Source organism: Neolamprologus multifasciatus, chromosome 13 (genome assembly GCF_963576455.1).
Source record: "Neolamprologus multifasciatus chromosome 13, fNeoMul1.2, whole genome shotgun sequence".
In the NCBI taxonomy this organism is placed as follows: Eukaryota; Metazoa; Chordata; class Actinopteri; order Cichliformes; family Cichlidae; genus Neolamprologus; species Neolamprologus multifasciatus.
In genome coordinates this window covers 31,792,050-31,812,932 of record NC_140451.1, presented here as the reverse complement: position 1 = coordinate 31,812,932, position 20,883 = coordinate 31,792,050, and the positions used below count along the sequence as shown (strand labels likewise).

Sequence of the window (20,883 nt, the reverse complement as noted above, 5' to 3'; positions counted from 1 at the left end):
TCAACTTAAAAGTCGGTCTAATCATATTTTTACATGTTATAAAAAGATGTCCCAAATCGGTTTATTTTTTCTTGAAGTTTCATCAAGGCTGTCGTTCTTAACATTCATGGGATTTCATAACATGTTTTCCTTTTAGAATCTAATTTATGATCAAACTGATTTAATGCGATGCTATAATTCCACAGCCACATTTAAAACGGTTTCAAAAGTATGAGTTTGCATTAAAAATGAGTTTTATGATAAATTCTGCAAATTTTAATTTAATCCATCTTTAATTTCTTGTGTTTTTCATTGAAAATATATTTGGATTTGTCTGTTTTAACATGTCGCCATGACTCTGCAAGTCTTACAATCAGCCCTCTTACACTGCTGATAAGAGAACTGACCTACAACTTTTCCTGCAGCTTTATGTCCTCCAATCTGATAATCAGTGGCTCAACATGAAACTTCATACACTCATATCTCTCTTTCTGCACGTGCAGACATGTCGTCCAAGGTTGCAGTGGTTACTGGCAGCAACAAAGGCATTGGTCTGGCCATCGTCCAAGCGCTCTGCAAGCAGTTTGATGGAGACGTTTACATCACCTCCAGAGATGTGTAAGTTACTCACCTGGTGACAGCTGGACCAGGTTGATGTGAAGGCCTTCACATGTAACTGTGGTTTTTATATCTAGACATTCACCTAACTCTGACGTTTCACAGTGAGGTCCACAAATATTCCATTAACTGAGAAGTGCATGAAACCTTTTTGGTCCTTTTGCAGAGGTCGGGGTGAGGAAGCAGTGAAGACTCTGAACTCAGAGGGACTCAAACCCAAGTTCCACCAGCTGGACATCAATGACTTGAACAGCATTAAAAACGCTGCTGCCTACTTTAAAGGGAAGTATGGAGGAGTGGACATTCTCATCAATAATGCTGGAACAGCATTCAAAGGTAGAATTAGAACTATATAATAATACATATCATACTGGATCAATGTATATGGTAGTTTAATACTGCAGCTGTGAATTGAAGTGGATGGCGTTCACAGCATGTTAACTTTTTCCTTTCAGCGTCAGATCCAACTCCCTTTGATGTCCAGGCAGAGGTGATCCTGACGACAAACTTTTTCGGAACTAGAGACACGTCGACACATTTCCTGCCAATGATCAGAGCTGGAGGTACAGATGCAGAGACTCTGGCGCTAAGTGCACATTACATACACTTTACATAAATGTATTAAACAAAAAGTAAACAAAGGCATTCAGATTTGGTGTCACTCTAAGATGGGGTCACATGCATCCTGTTTGTTTGAATCAGTTTTAATTGTCATTAATCTATCAGGAGTAATGAATATCCTATATATATATGTATGTATGTATGTATATCTATCTATCTATCTATCTATCTATCTATCTATCTATCTATCCCATCCATCTATCCCATCCTTCCATCCATCTATCCCATCCATCCATCCATCTATCCCATCCATCTATCCATCTATCCCATCCATCTATCCATCTATCCCATCCACCTATCCCATCCATCCAGCCATCTATCCCATCCATCTATCCATCTATCCCATCCATCTATCCATCTATCCCATCATCTATCCATCTATCCCATCCATCTATCCATCTATCCCATCATCTATCCATCTATCCCATCCATCTATCCATCTATCCCATCATCTATCCATCTATCCCATCCATCCATCCATCTATCCCATCCATCTATCCATCTATCCCATCATCTATCCATCTATCCCATCCATCTATCCCATCCATCCATCTATCCATCTATCCCATCCATCTATCCATCTATCACATCATCTATCCATCTATCCCATCCATCTATCCCATCCATCCATCCATCTATCCCATCCATCCATCCATCTATCACATCATCTATCCATCTATCCCATCCATCTATCCCATCCATCCATCCATCTATCACATCATCTATCCATCTATCCCATCCATCTATCCCATCCATCCATCCATCTATCCCATCCATCTATCCATCTATCCCATCCATCCATCCATCCATCTATCCCATCATCTATCCATCTATCCCATCCATCTATCCCATCCATCCATCCATCTATCCCATCCATCTATCCATCTATCCCATCCATCCATCCATCTATCCCATCATCTATCCATCTATCCCATCCATCCATCCATCCATCTATCCCATCCATCCATCCATCTATCCCATCCATCTATCCATCTATCCCATCCATCTATCCCATCCATCTATCCCATCCATCCATCCATCTATCCCATCCATCCATCTATCCCATCATCTATCCATCTATCCCATCCATCTATCCCATCCATCCATCCATCTATCCCATCCATCTATCCATCTATCCCATCCATCCATCCATCTATCCCATCATCTATCCATCTATCCCATCCATCTATCCCATCCATCCATCCATCTATCCCATCCATCTATCCATCTATCCCATCCATCCATCCATCTATCCCATCATCTATCCATCTATCCCATCCATCCATCCATCCATCCATCTATCCCATCCATCTATCCCATCCATCCATCCATCTATCCCATCCATCTATCCATCTATCCCATCCATCTATCCCATCCATCTATCCCATCCATCCATCTATCCCATCATCCATCCATCTATCCCATCCATCTATCCATCTATCCCATCCATCTATCCATCTATCCCATCATCTATCCATCTATCTCATCCATCTATCCCATCCATCCATCCATCTATCCCATCATCTATCCATCTATCCCATCCATCTATCCCATCCATCCATCTATCATCTATCCCATCCATCTATCCATCTATCCCATCCATCTATCCCATCCATCCATCCATCACATCATCTATCCATCTATCCCATCATCTATCCATCTATCCCATCCATCTATCCCATCCATCTATCCATCTATCCCATCCATCTATCCATCTATCCCATCCATCCATCCATCCATCCATCCATCCATCTATCCCATCATCTATCCATCTATCCCATCCATCTATCCCATCCATCCATCCATCCATCCATCTATCCCATCCATCTATCCATCTATCCCATCCATCTATCCCATCCATCCATCTATCCCATCATCTATCCATCTATCCCATCCATCTATCCCATCCATCTATCCATCTATCCCATCCATCTATCCATCTATCCCATCACCTATCCATCTATCCCATCCATTTATCCCATCCATCCATCCATCTATCCCATCCATCTATCCATCTATCCCATCCATCTATCCATCTATCCCATCATCTATCCATCTATCCCATCCATCTATCCATCTATCCCATCCATCTATCCCATCCATCTATCCCATCCATCCATCCATCTATCCCATCCATCTATCCATCTATCCCATCATCTATCCATCTATCCATCCATCTATCCCATCCATCCATCTATCCATCTATCCCATCCATCTATCCATCTATCCCATCCATCTATCCCATCCATCCATCCATCTATCCATCTATCACATCATCTATCCATCTATCCCATCCATCTATCCCATCCATCCATCCATCCATCTATCCCATCCATCCATCCATCCATCTATCCCATCCATCTATCCATCTATCCCATCCATCTATCCATCTATCCCATCCATCCATCCATCTATCCCATCCATCCATCCATCCATCTATCCCATCCATCTATCCATCTATCCCATCATCTATCCATCTATCACATCCATCCATCCATCTATCCCATCCATCCATCCATCCATAAATAAAACTGTTTCTATAATTTTGAGTGTTTCTAAAGTTCACTGATCTAGCTGTAAAATGGAAGATGTATAGTTCTGCCTAAGCTGAGTAACCCAGACTCCACTTTAACAGAAGTCCTCTGCAGAGCTATGTAATTAAACAAAACACCAGAAATTCCACCCTTATTGTAGAACATGGTGGAAGTAGCATCATGGTAGGTGTTGCTGTTGAGCAGCAGTGAACGGCAGTTCTTTGTATGTATTTTAGGTCGTGTGGTGAATATCTCCAGCATGCTTAGCGTCACTGGTTTAAAGCAATGCAGCCCAGAACTCCAGCAGCGTTTCCGCAGCGAGGACATCACAGAGGACGAGCTGGTGGCACTGATGAGAAAATTCCTCGATGATGCCAAGAAAGGCGAACACAAGAGTAGTAATACACCTGCACTTTTTTTGCCCCTAGTGGGATGGCTTAGGTTATATAGGTATAAAAGTGATCCTTTCACATTCTAAGACCATCACCGCCACGGCCTAAGGAGCACAGACACATCGCGCTAAGGACCCCAACGACTCACCGACCTAAGGAGCACAGAATACCATCTGTATCAACCATGACACCCAGCCAGGACATCGCCCATGCCACAGCCGCTCTAGGTATGTCTACAGGAGTATGCAGCCGGGGTCCTCAACGTAAAAAGCAACGCTGTGAAAATGCCGTAGATGGGACTGTATTTAAGTTAGAATATCGCGGCGCTGAAGGGTATGTGTATACCATTAAATATACCGAAGGGACAGTTGTGCTTAGTGTAGATTGTGGCGAGGGATTGTTTTGGGGGGAACCCCAAAGCATCTCTACCAAAAACTGGAAGCTCTTCCGGACCGTAGTGTGTGCGGACCTGGACAATGTGGGCTTCCCAGAGGTGCTGTATGTTTCCCAGTGGAACAGTGCATCAGGCCCTGAGCTTTACAGGGTTGAGGCTGATCGTTTCAATCGCAACCCTGAAGACTTTATTTTTCTCAGTGCATGTGATGACAGGGATAGTCTTATTGCTTCCAGAGGGCTTGAAAACTGGAGGTTAAATCCTTACCCTCTAAACCTTGAAGAGCGCACAAGATGGTTTAAGGACTTGTTTTTTATACAGTGGTGCGACTGGAGAGGTTTGTCGCGTCTGTTTAGCCAGATTGACGACGCGATCAAGAGGGACAGACTCAACACTGCGTACGAGAGTATTAGAAAACGCCTTGTTTTTGACGATCTGGCGAGTTGTCCGAAGACTGGTTTGCCTGCTACCCTGTGCAAACCTAAAATCATAAGACCTTCCGACAACTAAACAATAAACTGGTAGGTTTAATGTGAGGGGTGTGTGTGGGGTTGCGTGTGTATCTATGTGACAAATTAAGAGCTTGTGGTTTTCATTTTACAGAGAATGACTCGCCGTCGTGGGACCTGTCAGAGTCACCATCAATAGGGCTGCTAATCCCGACCCCCCAGACTCCACCACCCTCACCATCATGCTCGCAGGACCCCCTCATATCAGACCTGTGGGAGGAAACTGTAATCGACATCAAACTCGCAACTCTCCACCTGTTGATGTTGGCGCTGAATGAGTTTCTACAAGAGACATGTTACGGATGCCAAACAGGCCACCCCAGTCAGGTGCAACACAGCTGCTTGCAGGAATTGTCTGAGTATTTCTTCGACACCTACTATGACGATGTGATGATAAGGCTCAAGACTGACCGATTCATCCCAGCCATCCAGCTGTTTGTACGCTCAAACACCACAGATGGGACTGGAACACAAATCCGCAGAGTTGCAGAACACCTCATGTGTGAACTGAGATCAGAGCGAAATATAGTATGCGCCATTAATGACAACATTGTGGACCTGCTAGAAGCAAGTACTTGCGCCCGACGTGTTAAACCAGCCATGCTCCGCATGATTGGAAACTACTGGGGTGGGAGACACCTGGTTTAATGTGTGCTGTTCAAGTATCCATTGTCTGTGATTGTGTCTGTGTGAAAATTAAATAAAAAGACGTGTTAACACCAACTTCTTAGTCATTTGTGGTTTGCACAGTCATGGAAAGCACATTGCATAAAATATATCATGATCCAGCCCATCCTGCGGGGTTGGCCAGTTTAAATAAGCTACGTATAGCGGCAGGGGAGGCATCAGGTGTAACACCTCCAATATCTCAGGTCAAACATTATTTAGAACAAGACGACACTTACACACTCCATAAACCTGTGAGGATCCATTTCCCCAGAAATAGAGTATTGGTGACAGGGATCGACAAACAGTTTCAAGCCGATCTGGTTGACATGTGTGAATATGTGTCAGATAATGATAATGTGAGATATCTGCTAACATGTATAGATGTATTCTCAAAATACGCATGGGTTAGATGCCTAACAAACAAGACAGCGAATGTTGTATCAGCTGCTTTTGAGGATATACTTAGTGAGGGTAGGATCCCTGTGAAACTACAAACAGATGAAGGCAAAGAGTTTTATAATACAACCTTTAAACACCTAATGGAGCGATATAATATCAAACATTTCTCAACAGCTAGCGAGGTTAAATGCAGTATTGTCGAGAGATTCAATCGTAGCTTCAAGGGTAGAATGTGGAAGTACTTAACATCAGCCAACTCCCGGAGATATGTAGATGTCATACCAGATCTCACACAAGCATATAACAATGCTTATCACAGATCTATCCAAATGGCTCCGGCAGAGGTGAATAAGGATAATGAGAAGTCGGTGTTTAACGCGCTGTACAAAACGAGGCCTCAGAGGGAACTGTGCTTTAAATTTAATATTGGCGACACTGTACGAATATCAAAACTGAGAGGAAAGTTTCGAAAAGGATACGAGCAGACCTACACCGATGAGATTTTCACAGTCAAGGAACGTATAGGGAGACAGCCCCCAGTGTACAGACTAGCGGATCTAGCTGGAGAGGTATTGAAAGGGTCATTTTATGAGCCTGAGATACAACGTGTGGTTGTTGATGAAAACAAAACATTTAAAATTGAAAACATATTGGCTAGAAAAAAAGTGGGTCGGAAAAAGCATGTGCTAGTGAAATGGCTAGGATGGCCCGACAGCTTTAATTCGTGGATTCCAGAAAAAGACATCGTTGAGGCGTAATTAACTCAGATGACGCAGCTCTACACACATTCATTCAACACTGAGCATAGACGGAGAAAGCATGAATAAAAAGAACAACAACAATGCAGGCTTCTATGTAAGCCTCTTCTCGAATGCTTCGGCGCATGTTTACCCGGGTAATAAGATATCTAATTTTAGAACAAAGCTAGCAAAACCTATCGTTTTGGATCAGCCGTATGAGGTTGCTGTTATAGAGATACAGTACCCACGCATATGGATGTCTTTTCCACAATCAGATTCGCAAGTGGAAATTCATGACCCAGTCAAAGATGGAACCATCGCCGTAACCATGATCGAACTGTCTGTGGGTCATTATGCATCTGTGGAACAGATAATAAAAGAATTTAATTTTAAATGTCAGCAGTACCAAACCACTGGAGACCTTAAAATGCAATACAACACAGTTACTAACCATGCCTGTGTTATGGGACCTAGGGGCACTATTCTCACATTTAGAGGGAGACTGGCGGAAATCCTAGGATTCGAAACAGGAGAGCCGTTTGTACTTCATTATAAAAACACATATGCCCCGCACCCCGCAGACATATACGGGGGAAAATATAACATCTTTATTTATGCAGATATCGTTGATTACCAGCTTGTGGGTGACGCCCACGCGAGGCTATTAAGAGCTATAAATATCACGGACGATGACCGCCGCTTGCCTATTCTACAATTTGACAGCCCACACTACACACCTGTGTCAAAGACATTGATCGACGACATAGAAATTGATTTGAAAGACGATCGAAATCAACACATACCCTTTTTATACGGCAAGGTGTTTGTCAAGTTACACTTCCGACCGATAACCCACCATTTTTGAAAAAAGGATGGCCGTCTACAACACTGATGACTCAAAATATGTAAAATACTACTTATCACAGGCTGGTGGAGAGCTCGGAGGGTATGTTGGGACCAGTACGCAATATGGGTCAGGGCTGGGTGGTTTGTTCCGCAGCTTGTTTAGATTTGCTGTACCACTGTTTAAAAAAGGAGTTAGCATAGTCAAACCACACCTAAAAACAGCCGCATCGGGCATAGTGTCTGATGTCATAACCAACATAACCAGACCCTCAACCACTAAGCAGGACGGTAGCGGATTGTATGTGTATACGCCCAGACCATCTAAGACCCCACCCCCAGGGCAGCCGTTGTCTAAAAAGCGTAAAACCACAAAACCTAGCAGGAGAGCTAGCAAACGGACACCGCCACGCAGAGTGAAAAGACCCAGAACCAGTCGTTCTAAAACTGCAGCGTTTGACATATTCTAAATGGCACTGTTACACAGTCATTCTGGAGAATGTGTAAAAACAGAGCTGGACCTGTTTACTGTTCCCTACACACAGACTAGCATTGAGAAAAGTACATTTATCGAAATCCCACCTGTATCTGCAATCACTGATGGAGGGCCGATCGAGTTTTACATCTCATCGTCCGGTGAAGATTACCTGGATCTAAATGACTCATATATCTCGTGTGAGAATCACAAACGCTGATGGCTCAAACCTGGCTAGGGACGCTAATGTAGGATTTATTAATTATCCTGGATGCAGCATATTTAGTCAAGTTGATGTTAATTTGGGAGACCGGCTCATTAGTCAATCATCCAACACATATCCATACAGAGGTGTGATAGAATGTCTTATCAATTATAATAAGGACACTTTAGACACACAGTTCAGCACCGGGTTATTCTGTAAGGATACATCATCACACATGAATGACACATCTATAGAAGGAGAGAACCAGGGCCTGGTGACCAGAGGTGGCTACACAGCAAATAGCAGTATTGTTGAATTGATTGCACCAGTACATGCAGACCTATTTTTTCAAGAAAAACTGTTACTTAATGGAATCGACCTGTCACTGAAATTTGTGCGCTCTAAAGACGAATTTGCTCTCATGACAGCGGATGCCAATGCATACAGAGTTAAAATTGTCTCAGCCAGTCTCTTTGTCAAGAAAGTTAGTGTATCACCGACCGTCAGACTTGCACACAGCAAGGCATTGCACCATGCAAACGCAAAATACACGGTAGACAGAGTGTCTTTAAAGACCTTCTCCATACCTGCAGGGGCTAGAATATCAACAAATGACAATTTATTTATGGGTAGGATACCTAAATTTGTGATCATTGCATTTATAGACAATGAAGCATACACTGGCTCCTACCAGCGTAATCCATTTCATTTTGAAAACTGCGATATAGAATTTATGTCTTTATATGCTGATAGTCAGGCTTATCCTGCTAAACCATTCCAGCCCAATTTCCAGAGAAAACACTATACCAGAGAATTTTACCAGCTGATACAAACCACAGGAAGACATTTAAAGGACAGGTCCTTAGCTATTACGCGTGCGGACTTTGGTAACGGCTACACTTTATTCTGTTTCAATCTGGAAGCTGACGAAGGACATTCAGGGAATGTGTCGTTAATTAAAACAGGGAACGTGAGATTGGAAACCCGTTTCAGAAATCCACTACCCCGTACAGTGAACCTCTTGTGTTATTCGGTATTTGATTCAGTCATTGAAATATCTAACATGAGACAGGTGCTCTTGGACTACTATTGAGACAAAAACGGTCATGAACACTAGAACTATCAGCCGTGATCGGCAGCATTATCAATAAAAACACACATTTCCTAGGCGTGTTAGCCTATGATCAGCTAACCACTGAACGGCTTCAAAGACTCCCTGCTATGAGTATTGTAAACACCCACCCTTCTACGATGCCCGGGGAACATTGGCTTGCTGTTTATATTTCGAGAGACAGACGCGGTTATTTTTTTGATAGTTTTGGTCACTCGTTAGACAGTTTTCCCCCAGCAATAAAGATGTTTCTTCTAAAAAACTGTTCCACTGTTTTATATTCAGGAAAACAAGTGCAGAACGACTTCTCCATCACATGCGGTCAACATTGTGTATTTTTTTTATATCATGTGCAAAATGGTGTATCTTATGAGCGTGTGCTTAACATGTATGGGTCTGATTTAATTTGTAATGATGCTATGGTGTGTCGATTTGTCAACAACATACAACCTGTTGCTGTATGCAGTGATTACGTGTGTGTGCAATGCGGATACTGACATGTACTAATGAGAATAATAAAAACAACATGAGAGCATGATAATCGAGTCAATGGTATTTATTATCAAATCTCGTATATAAATATATAGATTTACAACATACATTGTTTAAACATAAATAAAAGAAATCAAACATTAAGCCGTAATAAAAAAGAAAAACATATATTTAACAATAATAAAGACATAATATATTTAACAGTAATAAAATAAAACAAAACAAAACAATTTAGCAGCAATAAGTGAAAAAAAAACATTACAGTAGAAAAAACACCAAACAGCAAATATTTTTAGCAGAAAAACAATTTCAGGTGCAATAAGAAAAAACCTGAATTCAAAAATCCAACCACTCTACAGGACCCCCCTTTAATTTGTTTTTTTTATTCTTTATTTTTTTTAGTGTACTATGTCGCAGCGGTCCACCAGGGGTGATCTTTTTTGGTGTGTGTTTTAAAAAACCAGGGTCTTCAGACAGTGTGTGATCGGTTTTATACATGGCGACGGTCTTACGTATGCCTGTGTTAGATATGGCTGATAACGGTACGTTTAAATCTGAGACAGCTTTTAAAAACTCTGTCCAGCCGATAGGTCTCAAACCCTCAGAGGGTGCGTGTGTGGTTGTGACGCCTTTAATTAGATCATAAATGTGTGAACCAGGGATGGTGTGTTTATCAACAACAATTTCGCCTTTGTCGTTGTAAGAGATCAAGTGTGGCGAACGGCTCACCGCTGATAGAATAAGTTCTGCATTCCTCCTACACCTTTTAGGTATGTATGTTAAAACATTCTCCGCAACAAGATCCCTCACCCCTGCATCACCATGAACAGGCGATGTGTCCGTCGACTGGGGTTGCACATCCCTGTTAAATTGTTCAGGTAATGATAAAGACAATACATTCTTTTCACGGGCACCTTGTCTCACAAGGGTAAGGTATCTTTGGAGAATATCGCTGTATTTTTTAGCCTTCTCATACACATCTATGTCAGAATCTTGTAACACTTGTAACATCTCCTTGTCCAACTCGTTCTGAGACTGTTGTCTGATGCTGTCTGTTTGCTGCTGCTGCTGCTGCTGCTGTTGCTTTATTAAGTCCAACTGGTGTTGGGGTACCAAAAACATCTTTTGCACATGTTCCATTTTCACCTGTTTGCTATCAGACTGGTTATGAAAGGGATTGCAGCCCCTAATAGCGGCAGTAAAAACCCTCCAGATTGGTTGATTGTCTTTCTCTTTTTCAAAGTTTTTATTTTTTGTCTGCAATCAGTCTGATTATTGATTTTTTCTTTTTCAGCTGTTTGTACTGCTGATTGGTCAGTGGTATGTTACCATGCAATACATTAAAGGCTATCTCACACAGCGCATTGATAAAATCTAAGTTTGAATTACTAATAATAACTCTGCGTAGAGTAGGAGGAGCCCTGTATATCATCTCCAACAGAGACAGATTCCTCCGCATGCGTGATGACATCCTTTCACCTCTTTGCTGATTTTTGTTTTGGAATGTAAACAACCGGACGCTCTGATAGTAAATTTGTTCTGAGTCTTAAATAGTCCGGGGTCTTAGCTTTATAGTCTATTAAAAGATACCCGTATGTTGTGGATGTGGCATCATTAAACGCTTCTATAAAATATTTAGTATTACCCGGAAACATTTGCCTACCTAAAAGCATAACCTGATATTTATCTCTCGGATTTTTAAACAATATTAGATAGTTAGTGTTCAAGGAAATGGTTCTACTGGATTTTCCTTGAATAAACAAATTCTGAACTAGATATATACAACTCAAATTCCTATGATGCACATACTTTGTGAACACATTTTGAACTTCTAAATTGTTAGCTGCATCGTTCATTACATCGTCTATAATTAACAAATTGTTCTTTTCTGCAGGAAGAAGGGTGTCATCAGCAAGAGATTCGGGTATACCGTTAACAAAGTTTATGTCTCTTATCTTAAGAAGCTGGTCATATAATGGCTGCCAGCATGAGTATATATATACAATATTGTCAATGCTGCATGATATAATCCGGGAAGAATTTTCAATTATGCTTTTAACAAAAAAAGTCTTGCCGCAGTTACTGGGACCGCTGACCACCATACTGAACGGGTGCTGCAACCGGGCGTCAAACCCCTGTTCTAATTTAAAATCCATAAGGTACGGTTGTATAGTCTGGGAGCACACGGCGCTTATTGTAAACAACTTTAACTTTTTTCACAATGGTTTTATTCTTCAAATGAAGCTTCTTTTTATCGCGTCTGATGCTATCAGACACGGCAACTAGGTGTGCGTCTGATGTCTGATTGGTTACAAACTTGTGGACTAAACCTTTCAAGGATTCATGGGTGACAACTTTTGAGTTTAGTGCGTTCAGTGTCACGCCTTTACATTTGACCTGGGTCTTGCCCAACGATGTGTGATACGCGTAGCATTTTGGCCCACCGGAAACAAATTCCGCTATGTAATCCTCCACACCACCCTCTCCACAGTCTAATTCGCTTGTGAGATCCCCCAGAAACGGACCTAGAGGAGGCATCCACTCGCCAGGGCGTGCCGTGAAAATGACACTGTCCGTGTCACAATACAGCACGCGCTGCTGCAAGTTGTCTAGCAAATCATACAGCATGAGTCTGGCGTGTGCAGTGGTCATGGCCCCGACAAAAACATTAACGTCCTTAACACGGGAAGCTCTACCATCAGCATGCCGCCACTGCACCATTGCGACGTCGTCAGAGATGAAACAAAACTGACGCACGTCGTACTGGTCGCTAAACATTAGCTGGCTAAATCTGGAAGGGTCTGTAATGAGCTCAGATGATGCCATATTTGACCTCATGCTGAAACGACCCCATAACGAGTTTAGCAACAGCTTGTTACAGTTACGAACAGCTTTATTTACACAAATCTTGGATGGGTCTAGCATTATTCCCTCCTTCTCATAATACTCGTCTATGTACTTCTTCTGTTCGTCAGGTGTCTTGACGTGTTCAGGATACCCCGAGGCCTCCTGTTTGAGTTTTAGGAAGGCTTTCACATAGTCTTTAAACAATGTGTCGGTCTTATTGGGGAAATGCCACACCTCATCAATAGCAAGAACCCTGTATCCCTTCTCAACAGCTTTTTCAAGCTCAAATGAGACCCAAGTGCCTTTCAATACCCGCTCACTGTCCCTGTGCCCACATGCAGTATGCTGGTTTTGGTCTTCAGCACACATGCTGCAGAGTGGAAACATCAGTTTTCCGTGGCACCTGTAGGGAAGGACGGGGTGAAAAAGACCCTTAGGGGGGAGCACTGTGCATTTAACAAAGCCGAAATAATTTTCTAGCTTGTCAAAGTTGGTGTAAATGACTTGAGGGTGTCCTACAGGATAGTCTTTTTTAGACTGCACTGTGGGATAGAGACTGGTGAAGTCGTAGTAAAATATTTTTTCATCACAACCAGTCTTGTGGTACAGCTTTATAGCATTTGTGCGACCTCCAAAAAGAGCGTCTCGGGGATTCATGCGTTCTGGCTTTCTGTATGTGTGCATGAAAGCCACAACTGTAGGGTCTGTCTGCTTCAAGCCAGCCCATTCACATTCCCACATCACTATTACGTTCACACTGTGTTGTGATCTCAGTGCATCAACTTTGTCACAAAACATGCGATGCAGCAGTCCATAGGATGCTTTGCTGACAGGATTAACTTCGCTCTCGGGGTAACATTTAACACAGCCGTGGTGAAAACATCCTGCAAATTCATAAGCTGTATTACTTGTGGGGTCAAAACCGTCCACAAAATACGGTCCAACCCTCTGTTCGCCTCCTCTGAGAGCATGTTTTACCACTTTGTTGGTGGTGTGGGACACGTATTGAAGCCATTCGATAGAGACGTTAGAAAACGTCTTATTCTGCTCAACGTATGCCCCGTCATACGTGAGAGCGAGCGTGTCTCTAGGCAGAAACAGCGTTTTATACACACCCATACTAAATGCAGCCAAGGTGGTATACATGAATGGATCAACTTGTGTACAACCCAGTAACGTGTCACGATAAATGCTGCATGCTTTACGCAGGACATCAACATCGTTAACACAGTAACGCCTGAGTTCAGCCTGAAAATCAAAGGGATTCTGTGAGGCAACCTGGTACCATTCCATGAATCGCACCTTATCGCTTTCAGACATGTACTCATAGCCGTAGAAGGAGGGGTCTGGGTACGGGCCCACATAATGCTCATTATCCCTCGTATTAAACCTGTGTGGGAAATGGCCCTTCTGCAGGTCTTGAAAACCTAAAGCAGAGGGTATTTTGGCAAGGCCCATGGGCAAAAAGCTGAACGAATCAATCCATCGCTGGTCATAGTCCCTGTCATACATCAAAATCACACGGCTGCCGCTCATTATGACACTAGGTGTTATGCACTGTCTGACAAAGTACTCGAGGAGTATGTAGTTGTCAAAGCCAGATGCATTATGTGCTATGAAAGTGTACCCACGAAACCTTGGGCGTCTGTAATGTTGCACAAACGCCTCCACACACTTTAATGTGTTAAATGTGAACTTATTGCCCTTCAGATCAGACGCACACACAAAGTTAGCCTCGTGTTTACCGTTGTGGTACCTAGTCTCGAAATCATATAAAATGTATTTATCGCTAGGCTTCTGTTTTTCAACAGGCTGTATGAAACACTGATGGTCGGAGTCTCCGGGTAATTTAGGCTCGCGGCAGTGCTCGCATCTAGGCTGGGCACATCTGTGTGGCGATTTCTTGGATTCTTTATATGTGGTGCCACAGTGCATGCAATGTTTCATATTATCACAGGGGATCATGTTGTGTTTTAATTCTGGTAATTTGTGTTGCTGGTAACAGTGTTGTGATTTGCAGATGCGGTTACAGTCGCTGCATTTCACTGTGGGACCCCTGTGGTGTTGACAGAGTGTATAACATGTGTTACATCTATGTTTACAGGAATGATGTAATGGTGTATTATATGTACTGTAACAGATAACACACATAGGAGGCACCAAGAAAAGCGGTTGGGTTTAAAATCATGTGGTAATGTTGATTATGGAGATACATCATCAACGTGTTTGTGTTTGGCTCTTCATGTGTGAAAAAACATTCCAGGCGTTTACGCCCTTCTGTGTGGTAATAGATTACAATCTTAATGTTGAAGTGCTTCTCAAATTTACTGACATCAGTGAATGATACTTGCTGCTTGTCGCATAGACCTACTTCAGCATGCATCCGTTTAGCTGTAACGAGTTTTTCTAGCTCAGAGGCTGATGAGTTTAATGAATGTGCTATACATAGGGAGAAGCACAAATTGTTGTGTGTGTTGTTTGGTGTGTATAAATGTCTGCCTTTCTTTGAGAGAATCTCATCATAAGGGATTTGTGCCAGTCTTAAGCGAGCCCCACCACTACTGTTCTGAGCTACCGTGACAATAAACTCTAATTCATCATCACCGATAGATTCATCATTACTCTGCATAACTTGTGCAATTCGATCGAGAAACAGCTCCGGATCATACCGATCATCAGCGTTTAAAACAGCCTGAACATCTGAAGCCAGCGAGGGGCCACGCAGGACTACGTTTAGAACGCTGCCCTGTTGAGATCCAGCCACAGCTCGGTCTACCACATTGGCTAAGCACTCGCGCACTCGCGCAGGTACTTGTTCTGGATGATCAAGACTTATACCCCTAAAATCAAGGCGCTCACGCAATTCGCGAGCATTAAAATTAGGTATCTCTCTAATGTGTGGCTGGGAGCGCCTGCCAGATCCAGATTGCACAACGGGCTCAATCACGATAGTATCACTTTGTGAGAAATTTACAATGACTGAGGGGGTATGTGGTGTTGCAGCGGTGCCCGGACACGCATGTGCGTCTGTAGTACTAGTAGAAGCGGTAACAGACTCAATAACAGCAGCAGCAGCAGCAGCAATACGGTTAGCATCAGTAACAACAGTGGTCCGAGCATCACCTGATGTACTATCACTATTATTAACAACAACAATAGACCCATCAGCAATAGCAGGCGTAGGAACAGTCTGACGAGGATGTGTATCAGATGAGGCTGATGCAGGCACACTATTAAGTCTAGCTATAATATTGTCTAATTTGTTATCTGTTTCTTCAGCCCACTGCATAAAAGCCTCTAAGTCAAAACATCTAACAGGACTGGAGGTTCCGTTATTATGTTTAAATAATTTATTTGGAGGGTCCATGGTCTGGATTTTAAAAGTCAGGGACTTGAAATTTTGCTGCAGATGATGTCTAATGTACTACACACTTTTTTTATGAATTTGATAAACTGTTGGTTTTGTATCTGTGCTTCTTGGTGGTATTGATTGAGTCTAGCTTCAATCAAACATAATTTATCAACTAATGAAGCTATATGACTCTGTTCAACAGGTTGAGCGTCTGAAACCTTCATGTAAGCATCATACGCCGCTGATATTTGAGAGTCTGTTATACCGTCGTCTTCAAAATCTACGTGTGAATCAATGCTATTTCTGACACATTCTGGTGGGGTGGGTATATGAACAAGATCGAAATCTGATATACTGTATTCAAAAACATCAGAGAAATCACGAGGCAAGCACTCACTCGGGGGTGTTGCAGGACCGCTGATGAAGATCGCTTCTGATTCTCCACTGTTGCACAAAGCTCCAGGTTTTTGTTGTTCTGGGAGGTCGATACTGCTTAAACATTCCAAAAACGTCTGGAGTACGGTGTCCTGATCATTATGTGGAGGGGTACTGTGCTGCAGTCTGTGAAGATAGATATGTGTTAAAACATTTATACAAGCACCCATTTCAAACAGAATAAGCGTGTCTCCCTCTCTATCTCTTTTTATCTAATTTATATATATACCTTGTAGTGTGCGTTATTCCTGACGGCCCTGGTTCTCCGCACATAAGGTTCTCTGGCGTGGCTCTGTATGTGTAAAACGGTCGGTTTTAGAACATTTGGAATTGTTTAAACCCATTTGCTGTTTTTTAAATACACAATTATACACCCCGTTGTATACATACCTTTTGTAAGGATGGGCTCTGTGGTCGCGGTGTCTGAATGTTTTCCTGCTCAGTTTGTTAACCCTGGAACAAATCAAAGAAAAACTCTGTTATTATATAATTTAAAACAATCGCAAGCTTAAAACATACATACGATTAAAAATCGCGTAATTCTGTACACACCTTGTGCCTGTTAGAGATGTTGTTCCATCTTTAAAATCCCCCGTTTCTAAAGAAAAGGGTGCTGTGCCGTTCTCCCGAACTCCTGAAAATTAAGCTTTTGTTTTAGGAAAAAGATAGTTTGAATATCCTATAATATGTTAACATAACACTTTTAAAAATACAATAATAGGTTTTGTTTTACTTACCGCTTAAGATGTCCATGTTATAAAGAACGATGATAGTTTTGATGGTCTCAAAGAAAGTGATGTTGTCGCGACGAATGCTGAGTTCACCCTGAGCTTCGCATAGGTCTCGGTTAAATACCTTCTCCAGGAACAATGCCAGTACACAACTGCTTCACACCTTAAGTTCACACTCCCATGCTACTTCCCAGAGTTCTCGAAGAGACAAAAGACACCTAGTCTGGAGGTCCTGTTTCCCACCATCAACCTTACTACACCCCACCCCCTACCATTTGTCTAGACAGGTTTGCCTTAGTTCAACATTGCGAAATCCCGATTTTAAATAAAATGATCGCATCAACCCTGGAAAGAAAACTAGTTAAATTAAATAAAACGCTTGTGAACATGCCGACATTACCCATTCGGAAGAAATTCCCACTTGTGCCGTTTTCAAAATAAATTGCATGCATCGCAGCAAGCTGAGATATTGTCAGATTTATAAAATTAGTCTAGCCTCAGTACACAACTGCTTCACACCTTAAGGTTCACACTCCCCAAGCTACTTCCCAGAGTTCTCGAAGAGACAAAAGACACCTAGTCTGGAGGTCCTGTTTCCTCAATGTCTGGGAGGTGTGGGGTGGGAGGTGTGGGGTGGGGGGTGAGGGGGGGTGGGGGGTGGGGTGGGGTGGGGTGGGGGGGGCAAAAAAAGTGCAGGTGTATTACTACTCACAAGCAACATGGTTGGCCGGATATGGCATATGCAGTGTCTAAGATTGGAGTGACGGTACATTTACCCAGTTTTTCTTCAGGATATTAGATTAGGAGGTTAACTAATGAACTGATTAACTGAATTAATTCAAGCCTTTTTTTTTCTGGGAGACTCTGATTATAAATATGGGTGTTTGTTTGTGTTTTAAGGTGCTGTCCATGATTCATGCTCGTCGTCTGTCTAAGGAGAGACCAAATGATGGGGTAACCAAAATAAGACAAGCTCTAATGAACTTACATACAAAGCCATCTCTGAACCTTTTGGAGTCCTTTTGGAGTCCACTGAAACCTCATTTCTTATTCATGGACTCGGATTTGTTATTCGTTTTTCCAGATCCTCTTGAATGCCTGCTGTCCAGGATGGGTACGCACTGACCTCGCTGCACCAGGTGCTCCCAAGTCACCAGACGAGGGCGCCATCACTCCTGTCTACCTGGCCCTGTTGCCTCCAGGGGCCAAAGAGCCTCAGGGAAAATATCTCTCCGACAAGGAAGTCCAGCCGTGGTGAAAGAGAGTTTAGTGTGTGATTCCACATGAAGAATTATTTGCAAGAGATTTAAGAAAAGTGATGTTCCAGGCATCAAATACACACATCATAGCTTACCATAAAATAATCTGTGTTAAAGTGACAGTGTTCATGATGACGACTCAATTTGTGGCCTGTTTCTAAAACTGGATTCCTTCCTTTTTGATGTACAACTCAAACTTGCATTAACTAAAATCAAATAAAATGCTTTTAATTAAGACTCATTTTGTGTCAAAACAATTCAACAACTTCAAAGTAAGGTTATTAAAAGCACACAATAGCAATAAATCTACATTGTAAATGTATTTTTCTAATATAAAATCATCCATACTATAATAGATCATCATAAAAAATACGATGAGGCTGGGGTTTTAGAAGTAATGCTGCAGCTGCATTTGGCACCATGAGACAGTTTTTTAGAGGATCTTGTCAAGTCACACTTGCATTTGTACCACAGGGTTCAAGGTGTCTCTAAATTAAACTGCTACTTAAAGACATACAGCTGTCTAATGTCCAATCTTCCTCTTATTTTTAAAATTCTTGAAAGAGTAGTTATCGAACACCTGACTGATCAGTTGAGGAATGGTCTATTTGAAGAATAGTGAAGGTTGAGAATGACCTCGTGACCTCTGACAGTGAACTTGGTATTTATCATGTTAAAACACAACACTGGTATTAAAGAAACTGCGGTGCACTGGGTCAAATCATATATATTATAACAGAGTACAATTTGTGCATATGAATGGGCTGTCTTCTGCACACATGAAAATTAATAACGGTGTTACACAGCACCGTTCTGTGATGGGACCATTACCATTTTTATTGCTATGTAGATGACATACAGCTTTATCCATGAAGCCAGATGATACAAAGTAACAAGTTAAATTAGAGGCATGACTTAAAAACCAAAGGCTCTGTGGCGATCGTGGCTCAAGAGTTGGCAGTTCGTCTTGTAATCGGACGGTTGCCAGTTCGAGCCCCGTCTCGGTCGTTGTCCTTGGGCAAGACACTTCACCCGTTGCCTACTGGTGGTGGTCAGAGGGCCTGGTGGCGCCAGTGTCCAGCAGCCTCGCCTCTATCAGTGCGCCCCAGGTCAGCTGTGGCTACAATGTAGCTGCCATCACCAGTGTGTGAATGTGTGGATGACTGAACATGTAAAGCGCTTTGGGGTCCTTATGGACTAGTAAAGCGCTATACAAATACAGGCCATTACCACTAATTTCCACTTTCTAAGTTATTGACCTTCAAACTTAACCACATACTTACTTGGCTTTGAGTAACACTTTAAGGAATTCTGGACTAATTTTTGCACATAAACAAACATGTAGTGCCTTTAGTCATTCACAGTTCCCACAACAGATCAGTCGAGTTGGCTGGTTCCTCTCCAGATGGTTTGAAGCTTAGCAATTGCTCCTCGTTGTCTAACCAGTCAGGACAGCAGCAGTTTTCAGGGGTACTAACAAAAATTTTAAATGTATATTTTTTCATATTGTTCCAGTATTTATGCATGTATGTATTGCTTTATGTGTACTTCACCTACCTATTAATATTCAACAACTTGCTATTTTTTATGGCTTTGCACACTGTTCAAAACTCCACCCACTTCTTTATCATTGTTTGTAGTATATACTTCATTGTCCTCTGCAGCGCTCTCAGTCCCGCTACAGCTTCGTTCCACATTACAATAGCAGCATAAGTAAGTAAGAAACATCCTTTTACTTTTGTTCCACATTTGTTAGTTGACTGGCTCTTTTGTAAATAAATCACATGACATGTTCTCCTTTATAGCTGGGATGTACTGAAACAGGCAGTTAAACCCTCAAAACAAACATTGTTGACATTAAATGTAAGATTTATGATGAATTCACAATTTTTCAATGTTACTTATTATGTATATTTTGAGTTCTTACTGTTTCAATGTATCATCATGACTCTGCAAATCTCACCGGTTTACAGGCCTCCCACACTGATAAGAGAACTGCCTCAAAGTTAAACAACTATTCCATATACACGCTTCATACAGGTTATTTCTCTGCAATTAACCATTGTACCCATTACACACTGGTCAGGTCAAAGGTGACCTGACATTTAACAGCAGTAAGAGTATGATGTGAATGTAAAACTATACACGCCAACGCTGTGTGTCTTTTTTCTGGCACGATGGTGACAGAGTTCAGAGAAAGACTTAAGACTGTCAGATAAACTTTCTGTGTTCCCACCATATTTGATCAGGTTCTGAGGCACCTTTATCCAGCAGGTAC

General features: G+C 42.1%; 2 protein-coding genes across 2 annotated transcripts; one reads left to right on the top strand and one right to left on the bottom strand.

Moving 5' to 3' along the window:
* Window positions 1-438: 438 nt before the first annotated feature.
* Window positions 439-19,792, top strand: LOC146505811 (carbonyl reductase [NADPH] 1-like). The gene is made up of 7 exons (XM_085182452.1): window positions 439-597; window positions 764-933; window positions 1,053-1,160; window positions 3,989-4,140; window positions 18,056-18,112; window positions 18,247-18,300; window positions 18,431-19,792. The coding sequence occupies exons 1-7, from the start codon at window positions 485-487 to the stop codon at window positions 18,602-18,604; spliced, it is 828 nt and encodes a 275-aa protein (XP_085038578.1). The 5' UTR covers window positions 439-484; the 3' UTR covers window positions 18,605-19,792.
* LOC146505812 (uncharacterized) lies at window positions 12,092-17,969 on the bottom strand. Its single transcript, XM_085182410.1, has 4 exons — window positions 17,168-17,969; window positions 17,006-17,068; window positions 16,845-16,907; window positions 12,092-16,741 (listed from the first exon to the last, which is right to left on the bottom strand). The coding sequence occupies exon 4, from the start codon at window positions 14,977-14,979 to the stop codon at window positions 12,127-12,129; it is 2,853 nt and encodes a 950-aa protein (XP_085038536.1). The 5' UTR covers window positions 14,980-16,741; window positions 16,845-16,907; window positions 17,006-17,068; window positions 17,168-17,969; the 3' UTR covers window positions 12,092-12,126.
* Window positions 19,793-20,883: the final 1,091 nt, after the last annotated feature.

Excerpts from the sequence above, each read along its gene's own strand:
- LOC146505812 (XM_085182410.1), bottom strand. The coding sequence starts at position 14,979 with ATGTGTGTTATCTGTTACAGTACATATAATACACCATTACATCATTCC.
- LOC146505811 (XM_085182452.1), top strand. The coding sequence starts at position 485 with ATGTCGTCCAAGGTTGCAGTGGTTACTGGCAGCAACAAAGGCATTGGT. Across the intron at positions 934-1,052 it reads TGCTGGAACAGCATTCAAAG|CGTCAGATCCAACTCCCTTT; the intron begins GTAGAATTAGAA and ends TTTTCCTTTCAG. Across the intron at positions 18,301-18,430 it reads AGGAGAGACCAAATGATGGG|ATCCTCTTGAATGCCTGCTG; the intron begins GTAACCAAAATA and ends TCGTTTTTCCAG.